Source organism: Mus caroli, unplaced genomic scaffold (genome assembly GCF_978045245.1).
Source record: "Mus caroli unplaced genomic scaffold, Mus_caroli_1 scaffold_5, whole genome shotgun sequence".
NCBI classification, from domain to species: Eukaryota; Metazoa; Chordata; class Mammalia; order Rodentia; family Muridae; genus Mus; species Mus caroli.
This window is the reverse complement of record NW_028227260.1, coordinates 68,350,721-68,374,333: the sequence shown is the minus strand read 5'-3', so window position 1 is coordinate 68,374,333 and position 23,613 is coordinate 68,350,721. Positions and strand designations below refer to the sequence as shown.

At 41.7% G+C, this 23,613-nt stretch overlaps 1 protein-coding gene across 1 annotated transcript; it reads left to right on the top strand.

Moving 5' to 3' along the window:
* Positions 1–235: 235 nt before the first annotated feature.
* On the top strand, positions 236–21,488 carry Igbp1 (immunoglobulin binding protein 1). Its single transcript, XM_021153231.2, has 6 exons — positions 236–435; positions 781–1,074; positions 8,884–9,079; positions 11,035–11,114; positions 11,780–11,892; positions 21,041–21,488. Exons 1-6 carry the CDS (start codon positions 245–247, stop codon positions 21,187–21,189), a joined length of 1,023 nt encoding a protein of 340 aa, XP_021008890.2. The 5' UTR covers positions 236–244; the 3' UTR covers positions 21,190–21,488.
* Positions 21,489–23,613: the final 2,125 nt, after the last annotated feature.

Below are 23,613 nucleotides of genomic sequence, written 5' to 3'. Positions count from 1 at the left end.
AGCCCAACTTTAGTAAAACAGCACGTACGACTTTAAAACAAGCGGCTGGCTGAAAATGAGTCCCTGGAAACGGTTGCCAGGGCCAGAAAACTGCGATTCCCAGAAGTCATTTGGGAAGCTTTGGTAACAAGTCGCTGGCCAATGCACTACTGCTTCCTGTGTCGTGAGAGCTTTGGGGCTTGTCTTTATGGAGTTTACCTTTGACTTCGGTAGAAATTCTTCCGGGTTTCTTTCTTTCCACAAGATGGCAGCGTCTGAAGACGAGTTACTGCTGCCGCGGCTTCCGGAGCTCTTTGAAACAAGCAAAAAACTTCTGGAGGACGTGGAAGTAGCAACTGAACCCACCGGCTCCCGAACAATCCAGGATAAGGTGTCCAAAGGACTAGAACTCCTTGAGAAGGCTGTTGGAATGTTATCACAGCTTGATTTGTTCAGGTATGGGGGAGAGGGCAGGAACCGCAGAGAAGGAATGGCTAGCAAGGGCAGAGCCTTTGCACTTGGGTGGAAAGGACCTTTAAGGCTAAAACCGCGCGGTTCCTACTTGTTCACCCCGTGTACATTCTTTCCATTCTCCACTTTTCTTCTGAGATGCTTAATATCCCAGAACAATGCTCCCTCGTGTATGGCTGACTGCCTGGTCCTTGGGTATGCAAGCTCAGCCACTTTCTTTTTAATCTGGCCAATGTCTTTGCACCACTCTCTCCCCTATTCTTCCCTGGAAGCAGGGGCCACAGTTTAATGCTCAACCAGGCTTCACGGCCTCCTCTTTGCTCTTTGCAGCCGAAATGAAGATCTGGAAGAGATTGCTTCCACCGACCTGAAGTACCTGATGGTGCCAGCGTTGCAAGGAGCCCTCACCATGAAACAAGTCAACCCCAGCAAGCGTCTAGATCATTTGCAGCGGGCTCGAGAACACTTCATACATTTCTTAACTCAATGTCATTGCTATCATGTGGCAGAGTTTCAGCTACCCCAAACCAAGACTAACTCAGCTGAAAATAATACTGCTAGCTCCTCCATGGCCTATCCAAATCTCGTTGCTATGGCATCTCAAAGACAGGCTAAAATAGAGAGGTGGGTCAATGGCTGTAATTTGAGGGCTGTAGTTGGGGGTGCATGTGTTTGTGTGTGGTGTGTGTGTGTACTACAGAATAGTGTATTTTATTTTCTTGGTTCTAAATGAACACAGACCCTGGTGAAAGCAAATTTTGCTGAATCTTAACAAGCCTTTGCCATTGTTGAGGGGGTTGTACTAAAGCTTCAGGACCACCACCCCCAGCCCCTCAACACACACCTTAGGGTCATCACTAGTAGCAGTGTTTATTCTAACCATTAGGTTGATCAAAGTATATCACAACCTTTTCCATATCACTGCATAATGCTGTTTGTATGGGGGAAATATTTCAAAAGTACACAATATTTTGAACTATTTACTGAGCAATTCTGTTCAGAATGCATACAGGCTGGGATGTCTAGCATCCTGAATTAATCATAGCCCTGGTACAGCATCATGTTAACCTTGATTTAACCTTAGCAAATCCCGTGAATGCCCAGTGTCTTAAGAACAAAGTTAGGCACTGGGGATACGAACTGATTGGGTGTTTGTATGAATGTGGGTGATCTTTGTGCTCTGTGGGGAAAGTAGCGTAGAAACAGCATGGCAGTATAAAATGCTGTGAAGGGAGAGGTGTGGGGTACGCTGGAAGCAGTCAGGGGCACCCACAGGCAGAGAGGGGACCTGTGGGAAGACTAGGCTTCTCAGGAAAGGGGGTGCTTAAGGGGTCTAGGAGTGTGAGGCTGGGGAAGAGGAGAGGATGGCATTCGCCCGTCAGAGCAATAGCATTGGTAAAGACATAGAGGCCTTAAATAAACATCTGGGATGGAGCTGTATGGGCGGAGAACAGTGCCCCCTCCCAAGCAATAAAATAAGGCTGTAGCCAAAAGGTGGAAGGAGGCAGAAGGAATAAGGAGGGAGAGTGTTGTAGGGTTCACATCAGAACTTAGAATGTAAAAAAAAAAGTAAGGAGCAAGCTTAAGAAGATGTTCAAATCCCAGGTCCATCATTAGGTACTCTGTGATTTGAGGGTAGATTACTTATTTCCCCAAGGTGTAAAATGGAGCTAGCAAGTACCCCTTCACAGAGTATTTTTATGAAGGATTATCGGAGAAATACATAAACTCAGCACAGTTCAGTCAAGGTCAAGTGTAGTTATATATCTAGCTAAAAGTAAGATGGCAGAAGCAGGGCTCTGGGTTTGAGTTTCAGCTTTCCTTATAAAGCATTGGACTTTGAGTAAGTTATTTAACCTATCTAAGCCTCAGGTTCACTCTTAGGTGAAATTAAATAACAGTGGTAGCTATTTAATATGATTAGGAAGCATACATTGGCCCAGCACCCATGAGTAGATAGACAGCACAGATTGGGTTATAAAGAAACAAAAGGACAAGGAGATGGGAGGGCTTGGTTTGATCTGGAAGGATTTGCAGGTAAATATGACCAAAACACTGTACACAGTATGTATGAAATCCTGAAATAGTTAATAAAAATATATTTAAGTTAGAAACATGAATTGGGATAGGGGAGAGCATAAATCCAGGACTGAGCCATGTTGAACCTGAGGTAACCTACAAGATATCTAAGTACAGATGTCTGATACCCTAAAGCTCAGAGGTAAGACTTGGACTGTAGAGATTGGAGAATAAGTTTATACAACAAATACCTACTAAGCCCTTCACAAATGCCAGGAACTGGTCTAGATGTTTAAAAACTAGCCAAGGTCAGTATTATCATGAAGCTTTGATTCTGATAGATACAGACAGTGAATAAAATAAGTTCAACCTAGCATATACAAGGCACCCAGTTTGACTCAGCGCATGTGCATATACACAGAGAAAGCAGAAAAGAAAGGGGGCATTTTGAATGTTTCAAGTCCATGTGCTAAGGGTATGAAGAATATGTAAATGTAGTCAGAAACAGTCACAAGGAACGATCTTTAAAAACATAGGCTAGGACGATAGCAATGATTCCAGAATCCTCTCTCTAAAACTGAATTGCCAGTAGGCATAGATCAAAACCTAAGATAGTGGCTCTGGTGTCCACACCCAGAAAGACTTCTAGAGGCCTTGAGATACAGAGAAAGATAAGGAAGTGACAGCATCTGGTAGGAGAATTGGGGAAAAGGTTTCAGAACACAGTGGCCTGTGAGATTAGTCTGGAAAGATCACTAAAATTAGAAACTATAGATTTTCTGAATATGAAAGTAGTAGTAATACTCATTGTTGAAAATTTGCCAAACAAGAATATTATTTTTAAATCAAAAATAAGCCTTAATTAGTATTAATAGATGTCATTGTTAACTTTCTGAAATGTTTTCTTTCAGATATACAGTTATTTTAGTTAATAAATTACAAAGAATACTGTAATACAGCTTTTATCCTGTTTTTTAAAAACTAATATTGTGAGCATTTCCCCTGTCATTTGAAACCATATTTGATGGTTTTGTAATATTCCTTTCTATAGTTGTACCATACTCATTTAAATTGTTACTGTCAAGTATTTAGATCCGGTTTTGTTTGCTTGCATTTTGGGGTGGGTTTTTTGTTCATTTGTTTTTTGTTTGTTTGTTTTGCTTGGGGTGTGTATGTGACTCTAAGCAATACTATGAACAAACCTGTGTACTGCTTTGACTACTGTTTCTTTGGACTGGATCCTCTTTGAATATTTTAAGACTCTTGAGGGATGACAACAACGTTGCCATCCACAAGAACAAAGTCTTAAATTATTTCCCCTTTTACACTCCCTGAATGTCAACACTAGCAAATCCCATCCGCCAAACTGGAAAAGGTATCTAACTGATTTCCATTTCTTTGGCCTGTAATCTTGATCTTTGAACTTTTGTTTTAAGCCTATGTGACAGGTGAGTTGTCAACACTATGTCTATACTAATGCTCCTGAACTCATGTTACTGTCCTATAATTCTTCTGACTGTGATTCTAACACTGCTTGTGGGTATTTCACAGACACTAGCTTGTTTTCCTATTTCTTCCTTTTCCTTTTCTGTTGTAGTTCTAAGGGATTGATTCCAGGGCCTCATGTATACTAGGAAAGCACTCTACATCTCCAGTTCAAAACCATGGCTTTTCACTCCCGAGTGTGCCCACATACCCAGGTCTTCACTGTTTCAGTAAGTGCACCGCCATTCACCTGAGTGTGTAAGCAGGAAACTATGAGGGAGCTTTAACGTGTACCTTTTTCTGAATTTTGTACTCTAGTCCATCCCCAGACCTGTCAGTTCTAACAACAAATGCTATTTTATATCCCTGTTGCCTTCCATCCCTGCTAGCACACTTTGGTCTAAGCCATCAGTACCTCCCAACCTCAGGTAGCCAAGGCCCTGTGTAATATGGTGTCTGTTTCTCCAGTTTCATCACATGCTCATCGGACCTGAGTGGCTACCTTCCGGTTCTTTGGACAGACCAGTTCCTTCCTTCCTTTGTATGTGCTGTTCTCTTTGTATTAACTTTTCTTCATATAGCTAATTCTTCATTGTGTAGGTCTCAGCTTAAATGTTATTCCTTAGAGATCCCTTTCCATACCAGTCTCTTTAAGCAGTTAACATCTGTCATTCTCTCTTCCTGCCACATGTGTTTGCTTCATGGCATGTAGCTATTGTGCTCTTATGTCATGTGTTCATCTCAGGTTTGTCTTTCTCCTACTAGAACATGTGCTCTATAAGGGTAGGAGCCATTTCTTTCTTGTTCACTGTGGTATGCCTTAGCACAGGGCCTGGCATGTACAAAGTACTCCAGCAATGTTTACTTTGACAGATAGGAGAAACAAAGCAAGCATATCCCAAACAGAAGCAGATTTGAATATGTACAGGGAATAGATAATAGTCCTATCCAACAGAAGCGCTAAGAGCAGACAGGTCTACATGAAGGGCTGTGTACAGAATACTGAATGGAAACTGGGGCCACTAGCTAACAGTGGTCCAACTAGAATGCAATGATAAAAGGGAAGTTAGAGCTATCCCAGATAACTGCTTTTGTAAGAAGCATTTACATGACTAGAAAAATTGTGCAGGGCAAATTTGGTAGCTAAATGAGAGAGTGCTTACCTTGAGTGCTTGAGGGCCTGGACTCAGTCTCCCATACTGCAACCAACCAACCCCCCTTCCCAAGATTATTCAGACTCTTGCTTTCTGTAACTCCTTCTCTTCATGACTCTAGATACTGAGACTATCCTAAATAAAACACCTAAATGGTATGTCTTCTCTCATATCTGCTTCCCTGTGCATATTCTCTTAATCATCTTTGAGGACTAAGTATGAGTGTGTTTGAGTAACAGAAAAGAAAGTAGAAGCTGGGTAAGTCGTGAGACCTAGTGGATTTAGGTTCGTAAGTGACACCTAGATAGCCACTTCCATAGACAAGGGGAAATGTGCAACTAAAACTCTGCGACTAATGTAGAACATTTAGAATCTCTCTACTTTGGTGAATGTAGATGTCTCTGTCAATGGAGAAAAAAAAAACGTGTGGGGAAAAAGATGGGAATTCAGAATTGGGCACGTTAGGAGAGAAAAGGGAAGGAAATACCAATTAGAAGAAACCCAACAAAATACACAGAGAAATTTACAGAAACAAAATGTTATATCTATTCTGAGGCCACTCCCTACATACCCCCCTACACACACACACACACACACACACACCTTAACACATTTTAAATCATGATAGTTAGTGTAGTATAACTTTCAGTCTCTAGACTTGGGACTTCTTAAGGTCAGAGGCCTTGAGTAGTAAGTAGTTCATTAGTATTCCAATTGTATTGTATCTCATGGTACCCATCCCAGTACTGCATCACAGTTGAAACTTGGAGGTTTCTGGAGAGACAAAGTAGTATTCCAAAAGATGGAGGCAATGCAGCATTGTAAACATGGACTCTTTAGAATCAGACCATTTTGGGGTGACTGACTTCTACCACTTAATAGATGGGACCTGATCTGTCCCCATCCCCTCACTAAACTCAGTTTTCTCATCTGCTATCAACAATTTATATTGCTCTTTACAAAGAATTGCATTGTGCATTTTTTTCCATTTGATTCTATAACAACCCCATGAAGTAGATCTACATTATAAAGCTATGAGAATATGCTTTTCAAGTTGACTTGACCAAAATTACATAGCTAGTAAATGGTGGGGCTAGAATTGAAACTGTTCCTTTTAATGCATAGACAAGTGGTCCCTAGACAGGGTACAAAGCACATTGCAGAAAGGTGATTCTGGGGTGGGGGCTGTAGAGTGAAAATTTACAGCTATGAGTAATGATGGCACCTAACTGGCAGTGATGACTGAGAGAGGTGGATAGGGACAAGATTGATAGAAAGCAGGATGAAATAAATGATGATGGGGAAGGGTGAAGCAGAGACTTGAAGATTGAGGGAAATTTAGTGTTACAACTGCCTACCCATCAGGCAAGCATGATGCTGGTATATAATCTGCATAAAAGATAACCATGTCTGATAGTAGACATTTGTGATTGGCCCATTTGATACACTTTTGTAACTCCTTAGTGTTTTGTAACTGCTTGGAAACAGCACAAGAAAACTCCCCAGTGAGGGTGGTTATAGGGATAAGGAATTTTAAGGCAGTAGTTGTTCCACCCTGGGGAGCCTAGAACACTGATGTAGTTTAGACAGCCTTATGGTTCCACCAGTGTCTGTAATATTGGGAGCCTTCCTCTAATTTTGCCAAGGTACATTTTCTTCTGTATCTTACTTACTGGGGTCCTATTCATTCAAAATCTCATGTGAGCAAAGTTCCTTTTCTTTTTCTTTCTTTTTTTTTTGTTTTTTTTACTTTTTATTTTATTTTATTTTTATTTTTTATTTCTTTTTGTTTTTTCAAGACAGGGTTTCTCTGTGTAGCCCTGGCTGTCCTGGAACTCACTCTGTAGACCAGGCTGGCCTCAAACTCAGAAATCCGCCTGCGTCTGCCTCCCAAGTGCTGGGATTAAAGGCAGGCACCACCACTGCCTGGCTGACACACAATTTAAAATCTATGATTTCTTTTTTTGGCTGTGAACATTTTTATTTATAAATGTCAATCAGTAGCTAACCATTCATAATTGAAAGTATAGAAAGGCAATCTTTATATAACTGGGAACTATTAGGTGCTAATAAACACTTCGTATTACATGAGAATTTCACCTTTCTCTTTTACTGTTTAGAATTTTTATGTTTTGGAACTTGATCTAGACTTACCAGCATTCACCCTGGACTATATCCATCCTAGGACTCTTGTATGTTGTTTTCCTCTGACATAGGCATCTCCGGGGAAGAGAATGAGTACCAATTAAACATTCTCAAGTAGTATTTGTAGTAGCACTCCTGGGCTAGGAATTGACCTTTGTATTCTTTTATTCAGAAGCCTACATAACGGTGCTACCATAACAATTTGTAACATATATGATACTTTCTTGTTTGGTTAAAGAAGAGCCTAAATGTTTTTATAACAGTGTTTCCAATGGAGTGGTCCTTGACCTTGGGATAAAACCTCTTCGGAGAATAAGCTGGAAAGGGAAAGCAAGGGGGTGGGAAAATGAGAGAAGAGGAAGAAGGCATGCATGCAGAGGAAGGAAAGAAGAGAATGCATCCGCATAGAGTTCTCTATAAACTTTGAGGAGCAGGCCCCTCACCTTAAACTCTCCATTGACTCGAAGCTAAGAGCTTATCTAGGTGCCCCTGCAGACGAGCATCCAGTTCTGGAAGTGTAGGATGCAGCTTCCAGGCCGAGGGATTTTGGTAGACTTCTCTTGGCAACCATGGCATTTCGACTCGGCTTCTGTTTGTTGCAAGACTTCATATCTAACACATTGCCTGTTTTGTGTTTTAAATGTGTTTCTCTCTTGCCACTTGCACTGTTCTCCCCCCATTTCTTGTGGTCATCATTCCCTAAAGTTCTGTTGGTATCTTCCTTTTCCTGCTTCCTGTCTGTTCTAGATGCTTCTCCATGGGCACTTGCTTTTCCCTCTTAGATTACTCTTCTGGTTCTCAAGATGGCTTCTCACCTTCTTTTCTTGATGGCTTTGCTCGGGCTAACTCTTCTGAAGGGTCGCTTCTGCTCACTTTATATATACTAGCACGCCTGTTTTCACACCATCATTCTAGCCATTCATTCACCTTGCTTTTTGCTGCCTTGTAGCATGTATCCTCATCCAAGTTATCATCTATTCCTTTTGTCTTCCTCTGCTAGAAGGAAGGCTCCTTGAAAGGAAGGACTGTCCTTTATAAACTGTCTCTAGCACTAAGCGTGCTTTTCCTACTCTGGAGAGAATAGACAGATGAATGATAGATGAGGAACTAGAATGCATCCTGGAAATGGCAGCTGAGATCATTGAATCCTAAAACTAGATAGAGATGAGTCAGAAGCTCTACCTCAGGAATGTTTTGCATGAAAGAAAAAAGATGACCAGCTTTTCAGCACTTTCCTAAGGAAGTCCTGGCATCGGTGGCAGGTAAACTATGACCGACTTAAGGTTTTGGCATCCTTTGAAGATGCAACTTCGAAGTGGAGGACTTACAGGAAGCACTGTCACTGAGCATCCAGCACAGTAGGCTCTGATATGGCCAAATGACTAAAACATCTCATCCCAAAAGATGATAGGTGTTACTGAGATCAAGATAGGCCTAGGCTCATCTTGCTTTGTAGTCTGAGGGATTGGCTCTGGCTTAGAGAACCCATTTATAGATCATAGACTCTACTTCCAAGGTAGGAATTGGCATAAATAGTGCCTGGACATCTGCAAAGGCAGACCTTACTATAGCCTTCTTTGGAAGAACTCTGTATTGTTACGTTCATGGGTAATGCTTTTCTGTGGAACAGATACAAGCAGAAGAAGGAGGTGGAGCATAGGTTGTCTGCACTGAAATCTGCTGTGGAAAGTGGTCAAGCAGATGATGAGCGCGTTCGGGAATATCACCTCCTTCACCTTCGGAGGTGGATTGCTGTCAGCTTAGAAGAGCTTGAGAGCATTGACCAGGAAATAAAGATCCTGAAAGAAAAAGACTCTCCAAGAGAGGTAAGCCTTGTCCTTGACCACGTAGCAATGGGAAGCTGCCACCCGAAGTTTGAACATTCTGCAGGAGAGAAATCGGATGGAAACCCCTAGCTGCGTGTAGTGGTGACAATTCCAGCTACTCAGGAGGCTAAGGCAGAAGGATCAGAAGTTTAAGGTCTGTCTGAGATAAAAAAACAAAAAACAAAAAAACAAAGAGCTCTAAACAAAAATTATGAAACACTGGAAAAGAACTCACTGGAAAAGTAGCTCATTGATGGAGAACTTGTCGAACATGGATAGAGCCCCTAATCATTAGCACTACAAATACTAAAGCTTAGTCAACCTCCATAAAAGCATTGCTCACATTAGGGTAAGTGGAGAAAGGCTGATGGTTTGCCAGAATCACTTTCTGATTCATTTCAGCAACCTTCCCTGCTACTTTCTAATCTAAGGCACTTAGTTGGGACTGGATGGTCTCAAGGAAATGCTTTTTCCTTAAAATCTGAATTGGTTTCTCAGAGAGGGGGAAGGGGGCCTTTATAATCTACTTAATTGTAGAAAAGGGAAAGAAAAAGATTAAAATTGGTAAGAAAAGCAGAACTGTAGGAAGAGACAGACAGACAGACAGACGGACAAGGAAGATGAGGCAAATGAGCAGGGAGTGAGTCTGGGCTGGGGAACGAATTACAACCTCACCCAATTGCACACTCATAGACCTTACCCAATTGCACACTCATAGACCAGTTGATCACCCGGGTAGGAGACACTGAAGCAGGGGCATCTTTGTATACAGAACGCCCAGAAGACTACTTTTTAAAAAGAATCTTGTCTACAAGCTTCTAGAATGTCTGTGAACAGCCTAACTCTGTTCTAGAGCTGCTTCAAAAGAGTATACGCTCTGTAACCCCTTGCTCTTTGGTACAGGACCCAACATGAATTGACTTGATCAGCTACCACACTAATTGATCTGAGTCCTTGGCACGACTGCTTTTGCATTTGACTTGTCCTCGTGAGCCTGGGAGCTCTTATCTGAGGAAAATAGCTACCTGGTCCTTCGTGTTAAAAGACCAAAGAATGAACTTTTACTATTCTATGGTCATAAGGCCCCTTGAACACTTTGCCCAGAGGAATGGTTTTCTGGCATTTTTGAGGTTAGACTCTGCTGAGTCCTTTCCTGTCCCTGCTTCGCTAGCTGTAAGTGGTTTTGCTTTGTTATGTGGTACTGAGATGGGCTCTGGAAGTGATGCTGTGAAAATGAAATGAGCACTTCCTGTTTAACCATACTTTGTTCCAGCACACCTAGATGGCTTTCTATAAAAACCACTGGTCTGTCCTCCCTCCCTTTACGGACAGACATCAATTTCTAAAATACCCCCAGAGGTTCTTGAAAATTAACAGCATCATTACATTGGAAAGAACTTTGGGGAGAACGCTCTTAATTCTTTTCTGCGGAAGGTTGGGCTGGAGGAAAGTGCTTCAGATTCAGGGGGACATGGCAGGAAGCTTTAAAATGCCCTTCTTTACATGGGGCGGTTGTGAAACCAAATAGTTTTTTTCTTTGTGGTAAGAAGTTTCCTGAGAGCTAGCTCGCTCCCTCTCTCTCTCTCTCTCTCTCTCTCTCTCTCTCTCTCTCTCTCTCTCTCTCTCTCTCTCTGTCTCATTTTAGCAAAGTACCTAACACCCCTCAAGACTGATAAATAGAGGTGCCATCAGGATGGCTGGTGACCCAAGTCTGTTCCCCAAAAACCACATGATGGAAAACAAGAACTGACTCCTGCAAACTGTCCTCTGGTCTTCACGCCTAACTCTTCCCAACAAGAAATAAATGTAAACAGAAAGCCTGGAGTTTGGCCCCTGATAATAGAAAGGGAGGGACTTTTGAACCCAGAGCCTTTTCCACACCAGGAGACTTGAAAGCCTGGGTGATAAAATGGGTAAACTGACAAATGTACCTCTAAAATTAATTTTCTTCTTAGGAACCAGCTTGTCACTCATCTCTTCCAGAGAAGCCTCCGATGAAACCCTTCATCCTCACTCGGAACAAGGCACAAGCCAAGTAGGTAGTATCACAGGCGGACCTGCCTCCACAGCCTCAGTTTCCATGGTTCCATGCAATGCTTGAGTAAAATGCAAAATAGACATTTTTGCAAAGTCATGGCTTAAGCTATGAATGGTGCTCTTTCAGCAGAGAGACTAAAGCTTTCCTGATACTTTCTCCATGTCTGTCCTCAGAAATTCCCTTCCCATCAAACTCGAAAATAAGCAGATAACACAGAAAGAAATCAGTGAATCAAATACAGAATGTCATGCTTTACACGGTCCCCCCCCCCCCATCATGGACACTCTTTTTGCCTTCGTGAGCAGTTCTCAGAAGGACGTATCTGCCTACCTGTGATTTAATTCTGAGGTTTTGATGCTATTCCACAGGCTCACAGGAAAGCATTCTCCACATTTCAAAACCACCAACCATTAATTGCCAACTCACACTGTCATGCTAGAGTGCTAACCCTTGGGATTAGTTATTGGGAGATGGCCCTGGCCTCTTGCTTTAGTGCTGCCTTCGGGGTGTCCCCTCTTCTGCCTTACTGAAGAAGTTTGTACAGGTCCTCAAAGATTGCCATGTAGAACAGTGAATGAGACTGCCTTATCATTAAAGAGGAAAGAGGCTGTCCAGTATTGCTACGTTTGTTTAGTTCTCTAAATGAAATGTGATTTTTGCAGAGTATTTGGAACTGGTTATCCAAGCCTGGCAACTATGACGGTGAGTGACTGGTATGAACAACATCAAAAATACGGAGCATTACCCGACCAGGGAATAGCCAAGCCGGCATCAGGTATGAAGTAGTGAGATGTCTGTACTTCTAAGTTTCTTTTGCCTTCACAATTAAAAAACCTGAGCAAAAACCTGACAGAAGTCATCTTGTCAGTGTCACTTGCCATTAAAGCAGACAGCAGCTGCTTCAGAGCAGTGTCATTTCTGGATCTCTCCATTTATGCCATGGAAACAGAAGCCAGATAGCAAAACCAAAACCCCACTTGTGGCAATGACAGAAGATTGTATCATGCTGGTCCCTGGACAGTCAAAAAAGAGAAACAGAACAAAATATTCATAAAAGAGCAACTCCCTACATGTCCTACAAAGTGACCAGAAGCAGGCATTAAACTGGAGGGCAGGCCACACTTTGAAGGAGGGAAGGGAACTTAAAATTCCTTGAGAGCAGGACTCTTGATGTTGGAAGTTCTCTGTTTTATAAAAAGGCAGGTGTGGTGGTGCATACCCTGTCATTCCAGTGATGGGGAGACAAAGACAGGAGGATCCCAGAAGCTCACTGCTGAGCCAGGCTAGACAAATTAGCAAATTCTATGTTCGTTAATTAAGAGACTGTAATGTATAAGTTAGAGAGCAATTCCGTGTCAAGCTCTGATCTCTGCACACAGACATATATTCTCCTTATGCAGGAAATTTTAAAAGTATACGGAAATAAAGTACACAGACAGTAAAGACAGGAATTCTTGTTGATGTCCCATTAGAAACAGTAGGAACCAGACAGCTGAGTATATTAAAGTTCTGGGGAAAGGCAGGGAAATTGTCACCCTACTAAATGAAATGAGGACATGACCGCTCCAAATTACGGTTGAGGAAAAGATTTTTATTGTAGATAAGAGAGAGAGGGAGATATGTAGATATGCAGAGGCACCTGGAATAGTCCAAGCAGGGAGAGAGAGTAGTAGACAAAACATGACCAGCAACCTGAACCAGGCCATGAGAAGTGAGAGAGACCTTCACAAACACATGTACACACATGTACACACACACATACATACACACACAATACCAAATATTTAAAAGATATATCTAATAAGGGACTGCTATCCAAATATTCTCTTAAGAATCAGTAAGAAAATTGAACAGCCAGGTGAGATAAAATAGACCAAAATATCTTAATTAGATATGAGATGCTCCACATCACGTCGTTAGGATAATATAAATTAAAATAATGAGATGCCACTACTCATCCAGTGAACGGCCAAATCCAGAACACTTTTGATTTAATGGAACAGACCTTCAAATGAAAAATCAAAAATTGACAATCTTCCTAGAACTGCTTACTATCAATAGAAAATTGTGTATTTTAAAATATAAAAAAATATATATTGATTATCAAAAGGGGAAAAATGTAAAACTCGGTACCATATTTCCAGTAGCTATGGTGATAATTAAGAAAGGCGTGGTTGCCGAGGAGCACACATGAGTCAGAAGTGCCTGTTAACAAGCTCCACATTACAAGAAGACAAAACAATTAAATGGAGAAATAGACAAACCCATAGTCATAGTTGGTGTCATATTTTGGATTCTACGTGTCAGAGCATAATCCCCAGTGCAGCAGGTAGGGCTGTGGGAAGTGAATGGACCCTGGAGTCTTTGACTTTATCAGTGCACTAATAATTTGATGGGCTATTAGTAAGGGATAGACACTTAGGAAGTAGGAGCCTTATTTAAGGGAATAGGTCCTTGAGGGCCCCTTCTCTCATGCTCCCTCTCGGGTCCCTGGCTGCCACGAAGTGAACAGCTTTGTTCCAGCACATGCTTCTCACCATGACCTTGTTCATCTTCACCTTGAACCCAAAGTTAGAGGGACAAGTAAGTTATGAAGAACTGGAACTGTGAGCCAAACGAAATCTTTCCTCCAGTGTTGCTCACCCCAGCTATATTGTCAGTAGAGGACACAATTGGAAATGTTAATGCTTCTTTTATTCATTTCTAGAGTTCTGTTTACCAGTAAGGCTCTAGAAAAATCTGCTCCACGCTGGCAGTCATCCTACACTCTTTCACATTTATGGCACTATGTCCAACAAGAGCAAAATAGACATTTTCAAATACCCACAACATATCCACCATATACTAGGCCATCATAAATTTCCATTAATTTTCAGAAAGGGAATGTGTTCTTAGACGATAACATAGCTGGGATATTCCCCTAAATGGGAATTAGTAACCGAGTAACCCACAAGTCAAGGGGGAATTACAATGGAGGAGCATCAGACTTAGAGAAATACAACGAACACTGAGCTGAGAGGGAGTATGTGTAATGTTGAAAGTACAGTGGTTGGGGAGGGGGCCAATAAAACCAGTGACCGAAAACCCTACTTCAGCAAGTCAGGAGAACGAAAAGTAAGCCCAAGTGAAGGGAACTAAGAAAGGCGGGAAACCAAAAGTTGATGGTGAGTCTATAGAAGTTGAATACAGGAATACTTCTATGACCTCAGGGTTTTATGTCTCAGTAAAGACCAGTGGTTTTCAACCTTCCTAATACTTGGCACTTTACTACATACAGTTCATGTTGTAGTGATCCCCCCAACCATAAAATTATTCTTATTGCTACTTAATATCTTTACTTTTGCTACTGTTATGAATTGTAATGTAAATATCTGATATGCAGGATATCTGATATGTGACCCCACACACACACACAAGGCATTGTGATCTACAGGTTGAAAACCACTGGTAAAGATGCCCTCCCCAGGAAGAGACAGTGCCCATAATGTAACTATAAAACATAGCATCATTGTTTTTAATAGCCCATCTACTTGCATGCCCAGACATATCAGAATGGATAAGTACATTTTCGTAGCAATAAGGTTAAACTAACTGTAGTTCTTCAGCTGTAAATAACAAATCTAGCTTAAGCACACCTAATTATGTGTGGAAAAGCAAACACAAAAGCATTTATACTGTGCTTTCATTCATATAATGGTCGAACATGGTGTTGTTATGTACTGATTAAAAACCAGTATAGTATTTGCCTTTAGCGGTGGGTCAGAAATGCAGCTGGACCTGAGGGGGCTTCTGTGAAGTTTGTAGTGTTTTGTATCCTGGCTGGGTACCATCTACACGGATTTGTTTAATATATGACAATTCATTGAGCTACACTCACATTTTTTTTTACTTTTCTGCATGTGTTTATAGTTCAATAAAAGTACAAAATTAACTTGGGCAGTATTTACAACAGAGATGGACGACAGTGAATCCCTGTGAACCACAAAATAACAATAGGGAAAGGCAGGTCATCTGTGTTCATATCACCAGGTTAATGGCATCTGTGCAGGAGAGTCTGGGAGCTAGCTACCTGGAAGAACTGACAAGAGAGAGTTTCCAAGTAGTGTATTTAGTAACAACTGCAGTGAACCTAATTGAAGAACAGCACTTAAAACTTGGGGAGGATCTGCTAGCCAGTATAGTCCCACTGAGGTGGCTCAGTGGGTAAAACCAGGCAGGTGAGACGCACCCATGATTAGGCAGTGTGACAGGAGCAGAACAGTCCAGCCTGGAATGAACTCTTGAAATTAATCTACCTGATCTCCCAGGGCAGGGCCCACAGGGGTTTTCAAATAGTACCTCCCTACTCATTTAAGAACATTAATTCAGATTTGTTCTTTTGTTTTTGTTTAGTGCTGTTTTGTGTCTCTTGTATCTCTCTGAGTAAAATCAAAATTAGGAGAAGAAAGATGGGACATATAAAAGTGAGAGAGAAGCAGACTCGCCATGTTATCTGGACGTCATACTTCTCCAATCGGTGTGAAAGCAGGATGGAGCCCCTTGAATCACAAGCCTTTCTAAACGTCCCAAAAACTTCACACAAAAATCAGCAGTAGATTCTGATGATGGTTAGAAAACTGTGGAGAGACTTTTAAGTAGATAAGTTGTGACATGTGGAGTATATTTCAGAATCATAAGGAAAAGTATCAAGGTCAAATTCCACACAAAATGAAGGGGCTAAAGGATAGTTGCGCATACTCCAGGAGAGGTTAACAAAAGCCAGGGGCGATAGTGATGCCAGTAATCCCAGCACTTAGGAGGGGCAGGCAGGAGGACCCAAGTATAGCATCATCCTGAGCCACTCAGTGTCCCAGGCCAGCCTAGGCTGTGCTACTTGGCTCAAACCATAATCCAGAGCAAAACGAAAACAAAAGAGCAAATAGGGAATAATATTTTTCAATGAGATGGAAGATGCTAGTTGAAAAGCAGCGCAGCCCGCAGAGGGACCACCTGAATCCGGGTCAGGAAACTTGGAAAAGCTAAAATAGAAGGAAAAACAAATGTGTCAACACTGAGAGTGCCTCTCCAGGGAACAGGGGAAAAGAAAGAGTCAACAGGAAGACGGAAATTAAACAGAGGATGTGGGAGAGAAGAAAAGGTGATCAAAATTATATTATGTGGGAAAAAATTTAATTTTTTTTTTTTTTTTGGTTTTTCGAGACAGGGTTTCTCTGTATAGCCCTGGCTGTCCTGGAACTCACTTTGTAGACCAGGCTGGCCTTGAACTCAGAAATCCGCCTGCCTCTGCCTCCCGAGTGCTGGGATTAAAGGTGTGTGCCACGATGCCCGGCTTTAAATATTTTTTTAAAGCACGGAAAAGTATAAACTAAAGCTGATAAAGAGGATTTGGGATAAAATGACAAATATTAAAGACAGATTTAAACAGCATATTCCTGAAAAATTCATCCAGAACAAGTAAGACTAGACAGCCAGGGCTATACAGAGAAACCCTGTCTCAAAAAAACAAAAAGAAAAAAAATCAATTAAATATCATAGGCATCTCAACATTTGTAAGTTAAAAAAAAAAGTCTTAGCCTGCCTATGAACCGTGACATACTCCATGCTATGAGAAAATAAAGTAGCAAATACTTATGATCCTCAGAGAGGAAAAATAGGAGCCCAGACAGTGCAAGCGTTTGAAACGCTGATGAAAAGCGTTTGAATATAAAGGCTTTCAATGGTTTTCAAAACCCAGAAACTCTAATTCCATGATTCCCTCCCTGAAGAATGTTCTAGAAAATGAGATTGAGACCACTGCCATAGTGAGAGACATTGGTGGTGACTGGGAACAGTTATTGGTAGCACCAAGCCTGAATGAGAGTTAAGAGGGAATAAACGTGTAATACTCATAGGCTTGGATAATGTGTATATACAGGGCAAGCAGTCCTTAAAATGAGGAAATAAGAAAAGTCTATGCAAAGAGCTTTAACAGTTCTCAGTGATTATGTTGGTCGTGGCATTAGTGTAATTATTCAAAGCTGTAAGATACAAGGAAGTGTCATGGAGCAACTGTCCTGTATTCGTAGTCTGTCCTCTCTCTCTGAGGACAAGGACAAGAACACAAGGTAACAAGGGTAACAGCACAGCTGCAACTTAAAAGAGTTTCTAAGGAAGTAACAGCAATCCTGTGTCCCTAATACGAACATATGAAAGCATGTATGTCACAATAAACGCAGCAGAGACCTTTGCTTCAGCCACTGAAAAGAATAGAAACAAGGAGAAGCGTAGGAATAAGTATACCTACTAGCCTAAATTGCAGCATTGAAATACCATTTCCAGTCTGGCCTGTAATTCTAGCATTCTGTAATTCTAGCTCTGACACAGGCCAAAGCCAGCCTGGTCTACTCAGTGGGATACTGTCAAAAACAAGAAAAAAAAAAAAAACAAAAACCATTCCTATCAAGACAAAACAGACTATCTTCGAGAAAAAGCCTTTGTAATTCTGCAGAGAAATAGTTCCCAGAAACTTAGATCATGTGCTGAGAAAGATTGGGAAATTTTCGTTTTCACTAGTCAGTGCGGCTTCAGAAAAAAAGAACTAGAGATCAGGAATGGAGGTAAAGTTTCGACTTACTATGTGTAGTACCCTCTTATTTAGCCACACCCCCAGGGACGCATGAAGGAAATGCAGTTTGCACCTGCTCAGCGTTTCTGAAGCTTTGGACTCAGTCTCTAGTACCCCCCCCACACACACAAAAGCCAAGTCTAAGTAGCATAAGTGCATCTGACTACCAAACCTTTACCAGTATTTATACTGAATTCTTAATTGACATAGAAAAATGGTACAAACTTAGGGGTATCATTCAGTGTTTCAGTGTACATATATATTGTATAAAGCTTTCAAATCAGGATAAGCATAGCTGTCTACACAAACATAATTTCACTTAATTAAAAAAAAATAAAAATAGACATACCATATGATCTAGCAGTCCCACCACTGGGCAGATATCCAAAAGAAAGTATTCAGAATTCTTTTAGCTTTTCCCTTCTCTTTTTGTGGTTGTAGGGATGGAACCTCGGCCTTCACATATGCTAGATAACCACTCTACACTGAGCTTAATGCCCAGGCCTCCTCTAGCTTTTATTAGTATATTATTATTTAAGGTTACATTTCTGTGCAATAGAATACCAGGATTTTCTTCCAACTTAACTATAACATAATACCCATTGACCATCCTTTTATCCATCCCTCCCTCTCCCATACTCTTTCCAGCCTCTAGGTAACCACTATTCTATCCTCAACTTCTATTCTGACAACCTCCTCTTAGATCCTATGTCTCAGTAAGACCATGCGGTACCCCCCTTTCTATGCCTGCTTTATTTCACTTAATGCTCTCCAGTTGCATCCATGTCGTCTCAAATGACAAGATGCTCATCCAGTCTCTGCATAGTGTTCCTTTATGTATTTTAACACATTGTCTTTATCCATTCTTCAGAAGATAGACACTTAAGTTGATTGCATTTTTTTACGCTGTGAGTGAGCATGAGAGTGCAAAAGTCTCCTTGACAGACTAGTATCATTTCTTTTGGATATTTGCTTAGTGGCAGGATTGCTAGATCCTGTGGCACTTCTGGTTTCCTTTTTAAGTGACTTCCACACTGTTTGGCCCAGTGAGTATGCTAGTTGATAACCCCACCAACAATGTACCATGGTTCGTTTTACTCACATTTCTTTCTAGAACTTAGTTTTTCCAAAACATTTTTTGTAATAAGCATTCTAGCTGAAAGTCTTATACTTTTGGTTGATGGCTCCCTAATAACTAGTAATGCTAACTATTTCTTCATATATTTATTGGTCATTTGTATGTCTTCTTTTAGAGAAATGTCTACTTGAGTCTAGTCCCCGTTTTTAAATTAGATTATTTGGACGGTTTGGTTTTGTATTTTTACTATTGAGTTTTCAGAGTTCCTTCTATAGTCTGGATATATATCCCTAATTAGATGAAGACTTTTCTCCAAACCTGTAGGTTGTCTCTATACTGTTGATCATTTCTTTTGCTGTACAGAACTTTTTTGTTATAGTTTGAGGTAGTCCCATTTGTCTATTTTTGGGTTTGTTTCCAGTGCTTTGGGGGTCTGATCCAAAAAGGCTCAGCTGGTAAAGACCTTTGCCATCCAAGACTGTAAGCTTCTGGGTTGAATCACCAGAACCTACATGGTGGGGAGAAAGAAACACCCCCACCCCACAAGCACACTAAATAAACAAACAAATATAAAAACAAAGACATCAATTTTAAGATTTCGGCCTCTCCCAGTATCTAAAGTGATTTTGCCTATGTTTTCTTCCAGTAATTTAATATTTTAAGTCTGATATTTAACTGTTTCCAGTAGATCTTTGTAACTAAAAGTACAGGTCGAGTTTCATTCTTCTGCTTGTAGACAGCCATTTCCCCACACACACCGTTTACTGAAAAGACTATTAACCACATGTGTTCCCAGCTTCTTGGTTGAAGATCTGCTGGCCATAGCTTCTTAAATTTGCTTTTAGGATCTCTTATTTCATTCTTTCAGTCTGTGTATCTGTTTTTAGGTCATTACCATGCTGACTTAGGTGTGTGTGTCGGGGGGGGGGGGTGTATTATATGTAGTTATTTGGATATGCTCCTAAACAGCAGAGGCCAGAGATTGATATCAGGCATCAAGTGTCTTCTCCGATTAGTCTCTACTTTTTGAGACAAGAATCTCTTACTGAAACTTCAGCTCATCAAATTGGCTAGGCCAGCTTCCCAGTGAGCACCAGCGATCCGCCAGCCTCCACCTCCTCAGTCCTGGCAATGGGCTCCTGCGCTGCTGTGTCAGTGCTGGGGATCCGAACTCGTATCCTCATGCTTGTGCAGCTAGCACTTACTGACTAAGCTATCTCCCCAGCCCCACAGAAGGCATATTCTTCTCAGAAAAATTTGTGGGTGTTGTGTTATTGAAAGGTGAACTGAGACAAATGTGAAGAAGTTTATTTAAAGCAAATTCAAATTCCTGGAAAACTGGGGACCTGCAGTAATTACATTCCAAGTCTCGTTAAAAACTTATCAAAGAATGTAAAAATTATCAAAAAGCACACAAATCAAGTATCAGAGTGAATGACTGTGCATGGAACCATTTCTTTCATTTGATTCTCAGGCATGCTTGACAATGTAAGAATTCTGTGACATTAGCAAATTCAAGAAAAATAAATACATAGAAAGATTATGTGACTATAATAAAGAACACTGGGACTGGCAAGGTGACTTGCAATTAAAAGTACTCACTGCTCCTGCAGAAGACTCAGGTTCAGGTCCCAGTACCCATGTCTTGTCTCATACCAAATTGTAACTCTAGTTCCGGGCGATCTGATGGCCTCTTCTGTTCTCTGGGGGCTCCTGGTACTCATGAAACTCTTACAAACATACATATACCTAATTTCTTTAATCTTAAAAAAAATGAATAAAGCAAATTAGTAATGAAATAAGTCACCTGCAATGCCATATCCTTGGAAATTTATAAAGCACGTATTTTTTTTTAACTTCAATGATTTTGGATTTCTAGTGTTTTTATTGTTACTTGTGGCTGAGGCGCGGCCTGTTTTCATTTGTTTGTGAGTTTGTTTTAATGAAGGGATTGTTGGTCATTTAGCAAGAGTGCTTTTCCAAAATAGAATCCATTTGTGGAGGGCACTTCTGTGATCTTGGCTTCTGTGAAAACTCCCAGCAGCATCTTTAGTTGCTATTATCGTGTAGCATGTGGTATCCTCTGCAGTGGGCATATCCTCCCTGTTTGTGCCATGCCTGGGCAGCTAGCTGTGCTCTGTTCTCAGTGCCTGTGCTTGCACTCAGAGCAAAGCCGAGCTCCTAACATCAGTTTGCGTTGCCTCGGTTTCATCTCTCCTTTTTCTCATTTTCCTATGTTAGCTGATTTCCAAAGAGCAGCTCAGCAGCAGGAAGATCAAGAGCAAAAGGATGAGGAGAGTGAGGAGAAAGCCTTGCACAGGATGCGAGAGTGGGACGACTGGAAGGACACCCATCCCAGGGGCTACGGCAACCGACAGAACATGGGCTAGTCATGCCAGAAGGCCAAAGGACAGCATGGTGCACACCTTCACACCAAGGACAACTTCAGGAGGGTGCAGTGAGGGCAGGCGTGTGGAGTCTTGCTTTGCATTTGATAGTGTCAAATAATTGCTTGTACCCTAGGTAATGACCAGTGGATTTCTGTTTGGCTTTATTAATCTCATCACAGTGTATTCTGATGTCTTAAGTGGTCAGAAAAGAGCACCAAGAAATGGATCTATATAACCAGTGAATTGATTCTCTTAAAAAGATAATAAACCCCCCTCTATTATGTGGGCCTATGTACAAATGTGGGTATCAGCTGGTTTTGTTGTCTACGGGGAGCCCCAGGTTTCAGCTGTGGGTCTCTTGAGTATCTGGAAATCCCTGTCATCTGCTGCCATTGTGAGCAGAATTGCCCAGCATTTGAATTGCCTAGACTTTCTCCTTCCCACTAGGTGTGCCATGATCCCTGTGAGCAATACCCATGCTATGAACTAATGCTTTAGAAGAGGAGATGAGGGAAGAGTTTCAGAAAGTAGAGCTATGACTGAAAGGATCCTTAAAGAATTAGTCTCATGAATATATTGACTCATCCAGTGATCTCCACAAAGGTAAAAGGAGGAGGCTCAGAAGTTCAAGGTCATCCTTAACTACATAATGAGTTCAAGGCCAACCTCAACTACATGAAACTCTAAGTAAATAAAAAGCCTCTGTTGTAAAAGTCCTACCTTCCTACCTACTTCTATCAGTGGCCAAGTAGAGAAGATGCTCTTAAGATGTATCCTTTTCCCTCACAGGAACTTTAGCCTAAGCCTTGAGATGAAAAACAGCCACCTCCAACACATGGGACGACCTTGTCTATGTGGCTCAGTGCTTGGCATGCCGGGAATGTATGCCTTTGCTGTTGGCCTGTTTAGTAAACTCCAGCTGATTAGATACGGAGATGTAGAGAAAAAGGAGGCACCCATGACACTGAAAGTGTCATGAAGCTTCCTGGGAGAGAGGGGTTGGTACCCTCTAAGGGCCGCCTATGATCTGCTGAGTTAGAGAACATCCTTTTGTTCTGTGACTCCAGTCCACTTTGGTTTCCTTTGAAGAGGAAGATGACTCAGCCCTCCTATTCTAGCTCCTGCAGTCTAGCTGAGGAGAAAGCTTTGCAGAGACTCAATTCCCTCTTGTTTATGGGGTGGGAAGTAGAGGGCTGTCAGGTGCTGAGGAGGAGGTTGTTTCGTGGGTGGTGACAGCAAGAAGGCTACCAATAATATATTTGTATACCGCCTAATAAAGGATCCGTCTCCCCCTCACACAGGCTCCTGAAACTGGTAGAGCATGGGTGAAATTTCCTACTGAGTTAGAAGCAGTGTTCTCAGCTCTCCTCCAGTGGTTGCCAGGCTACCTCTAGCCACAGCTTTTTTTTTTTCTCTCTGCCCTAAGAACCCCTCCCTGAACTTAATTTACAAACTGGCCCGCTTGGGTTAGCCCTTGGTCTGAGTCCTTTTAAGATTATACTTTCCACAATCTCCAACTTCATTACGTCTCTCAGCACATGGATACCCAAGAGGCAGACCACAAAAAGTGGGTTCTAATCCTGGCTTGGACAAGTGGAGCCTGTGCGAGTTCGTGTAGGGAAAACTCAAGTGTCTTTCTTCAGTGGCTATAGAGACATTGTCTCCTAGGTCTGGGATGATTAAGTATAACGTTAGGCAACTGAAGAATAAGACTTTCATGTTGGTATCAGATCCATGGCTGATCTGAGACTTCCCACTAAGAAGGGAAAGGAAATTGGCAAGTATGAGGCCTTAACTATGAGGCGCTTTCCCCACTATTTATTAACACCAAGGCCTTGCAGAAGCAGAAACTCTGTCCTTGTGCTACAGAGTGGGTTGGACCAAGCAGGGTTGTTTCCCCAAGCCTACCTTGCACCTCTCAGTTCCTTAGCCTTTTAGTCACATACCCAAGGCTGCTGCTTGGTGAGAACATCCTTAAAACGCCAGACGAAAACTACCACTTAAACACCACTGGAGCAGTACGGGCTCCTTCTCAGTTGACTCAGCAAAGAAAAGGTTCTGCCAGTTTCCCCGCCTCTACTCCCTCAGCTAAAGCCAGAGGGAGGTGGTGAGCAACCCATCTTCCTCCATTCTCCTCAGCACTATCTGCCTGATGGCTCACTGCTCAGAAACCAAAAAAGCACCACCTCTCTACTCCCACAAGAGCCAGGCTTTCCAGGGTCTCGGAGGCAGCTGCTTTGGGTGAATTCCAGGACCCAGAGCTTCTCTATGCTCTTGACAATAACAATACCGCATCTCTGTTCTGCTCATCATGCGCATGTATAAGTATGCCTGCATTTCTGTAATTATGCATATGCTGCTTTTCCAGGGTGGGGGGCTTGTTTGTTTTCCTTTATTCTCACATCCTGTCAAGCAAGATATATC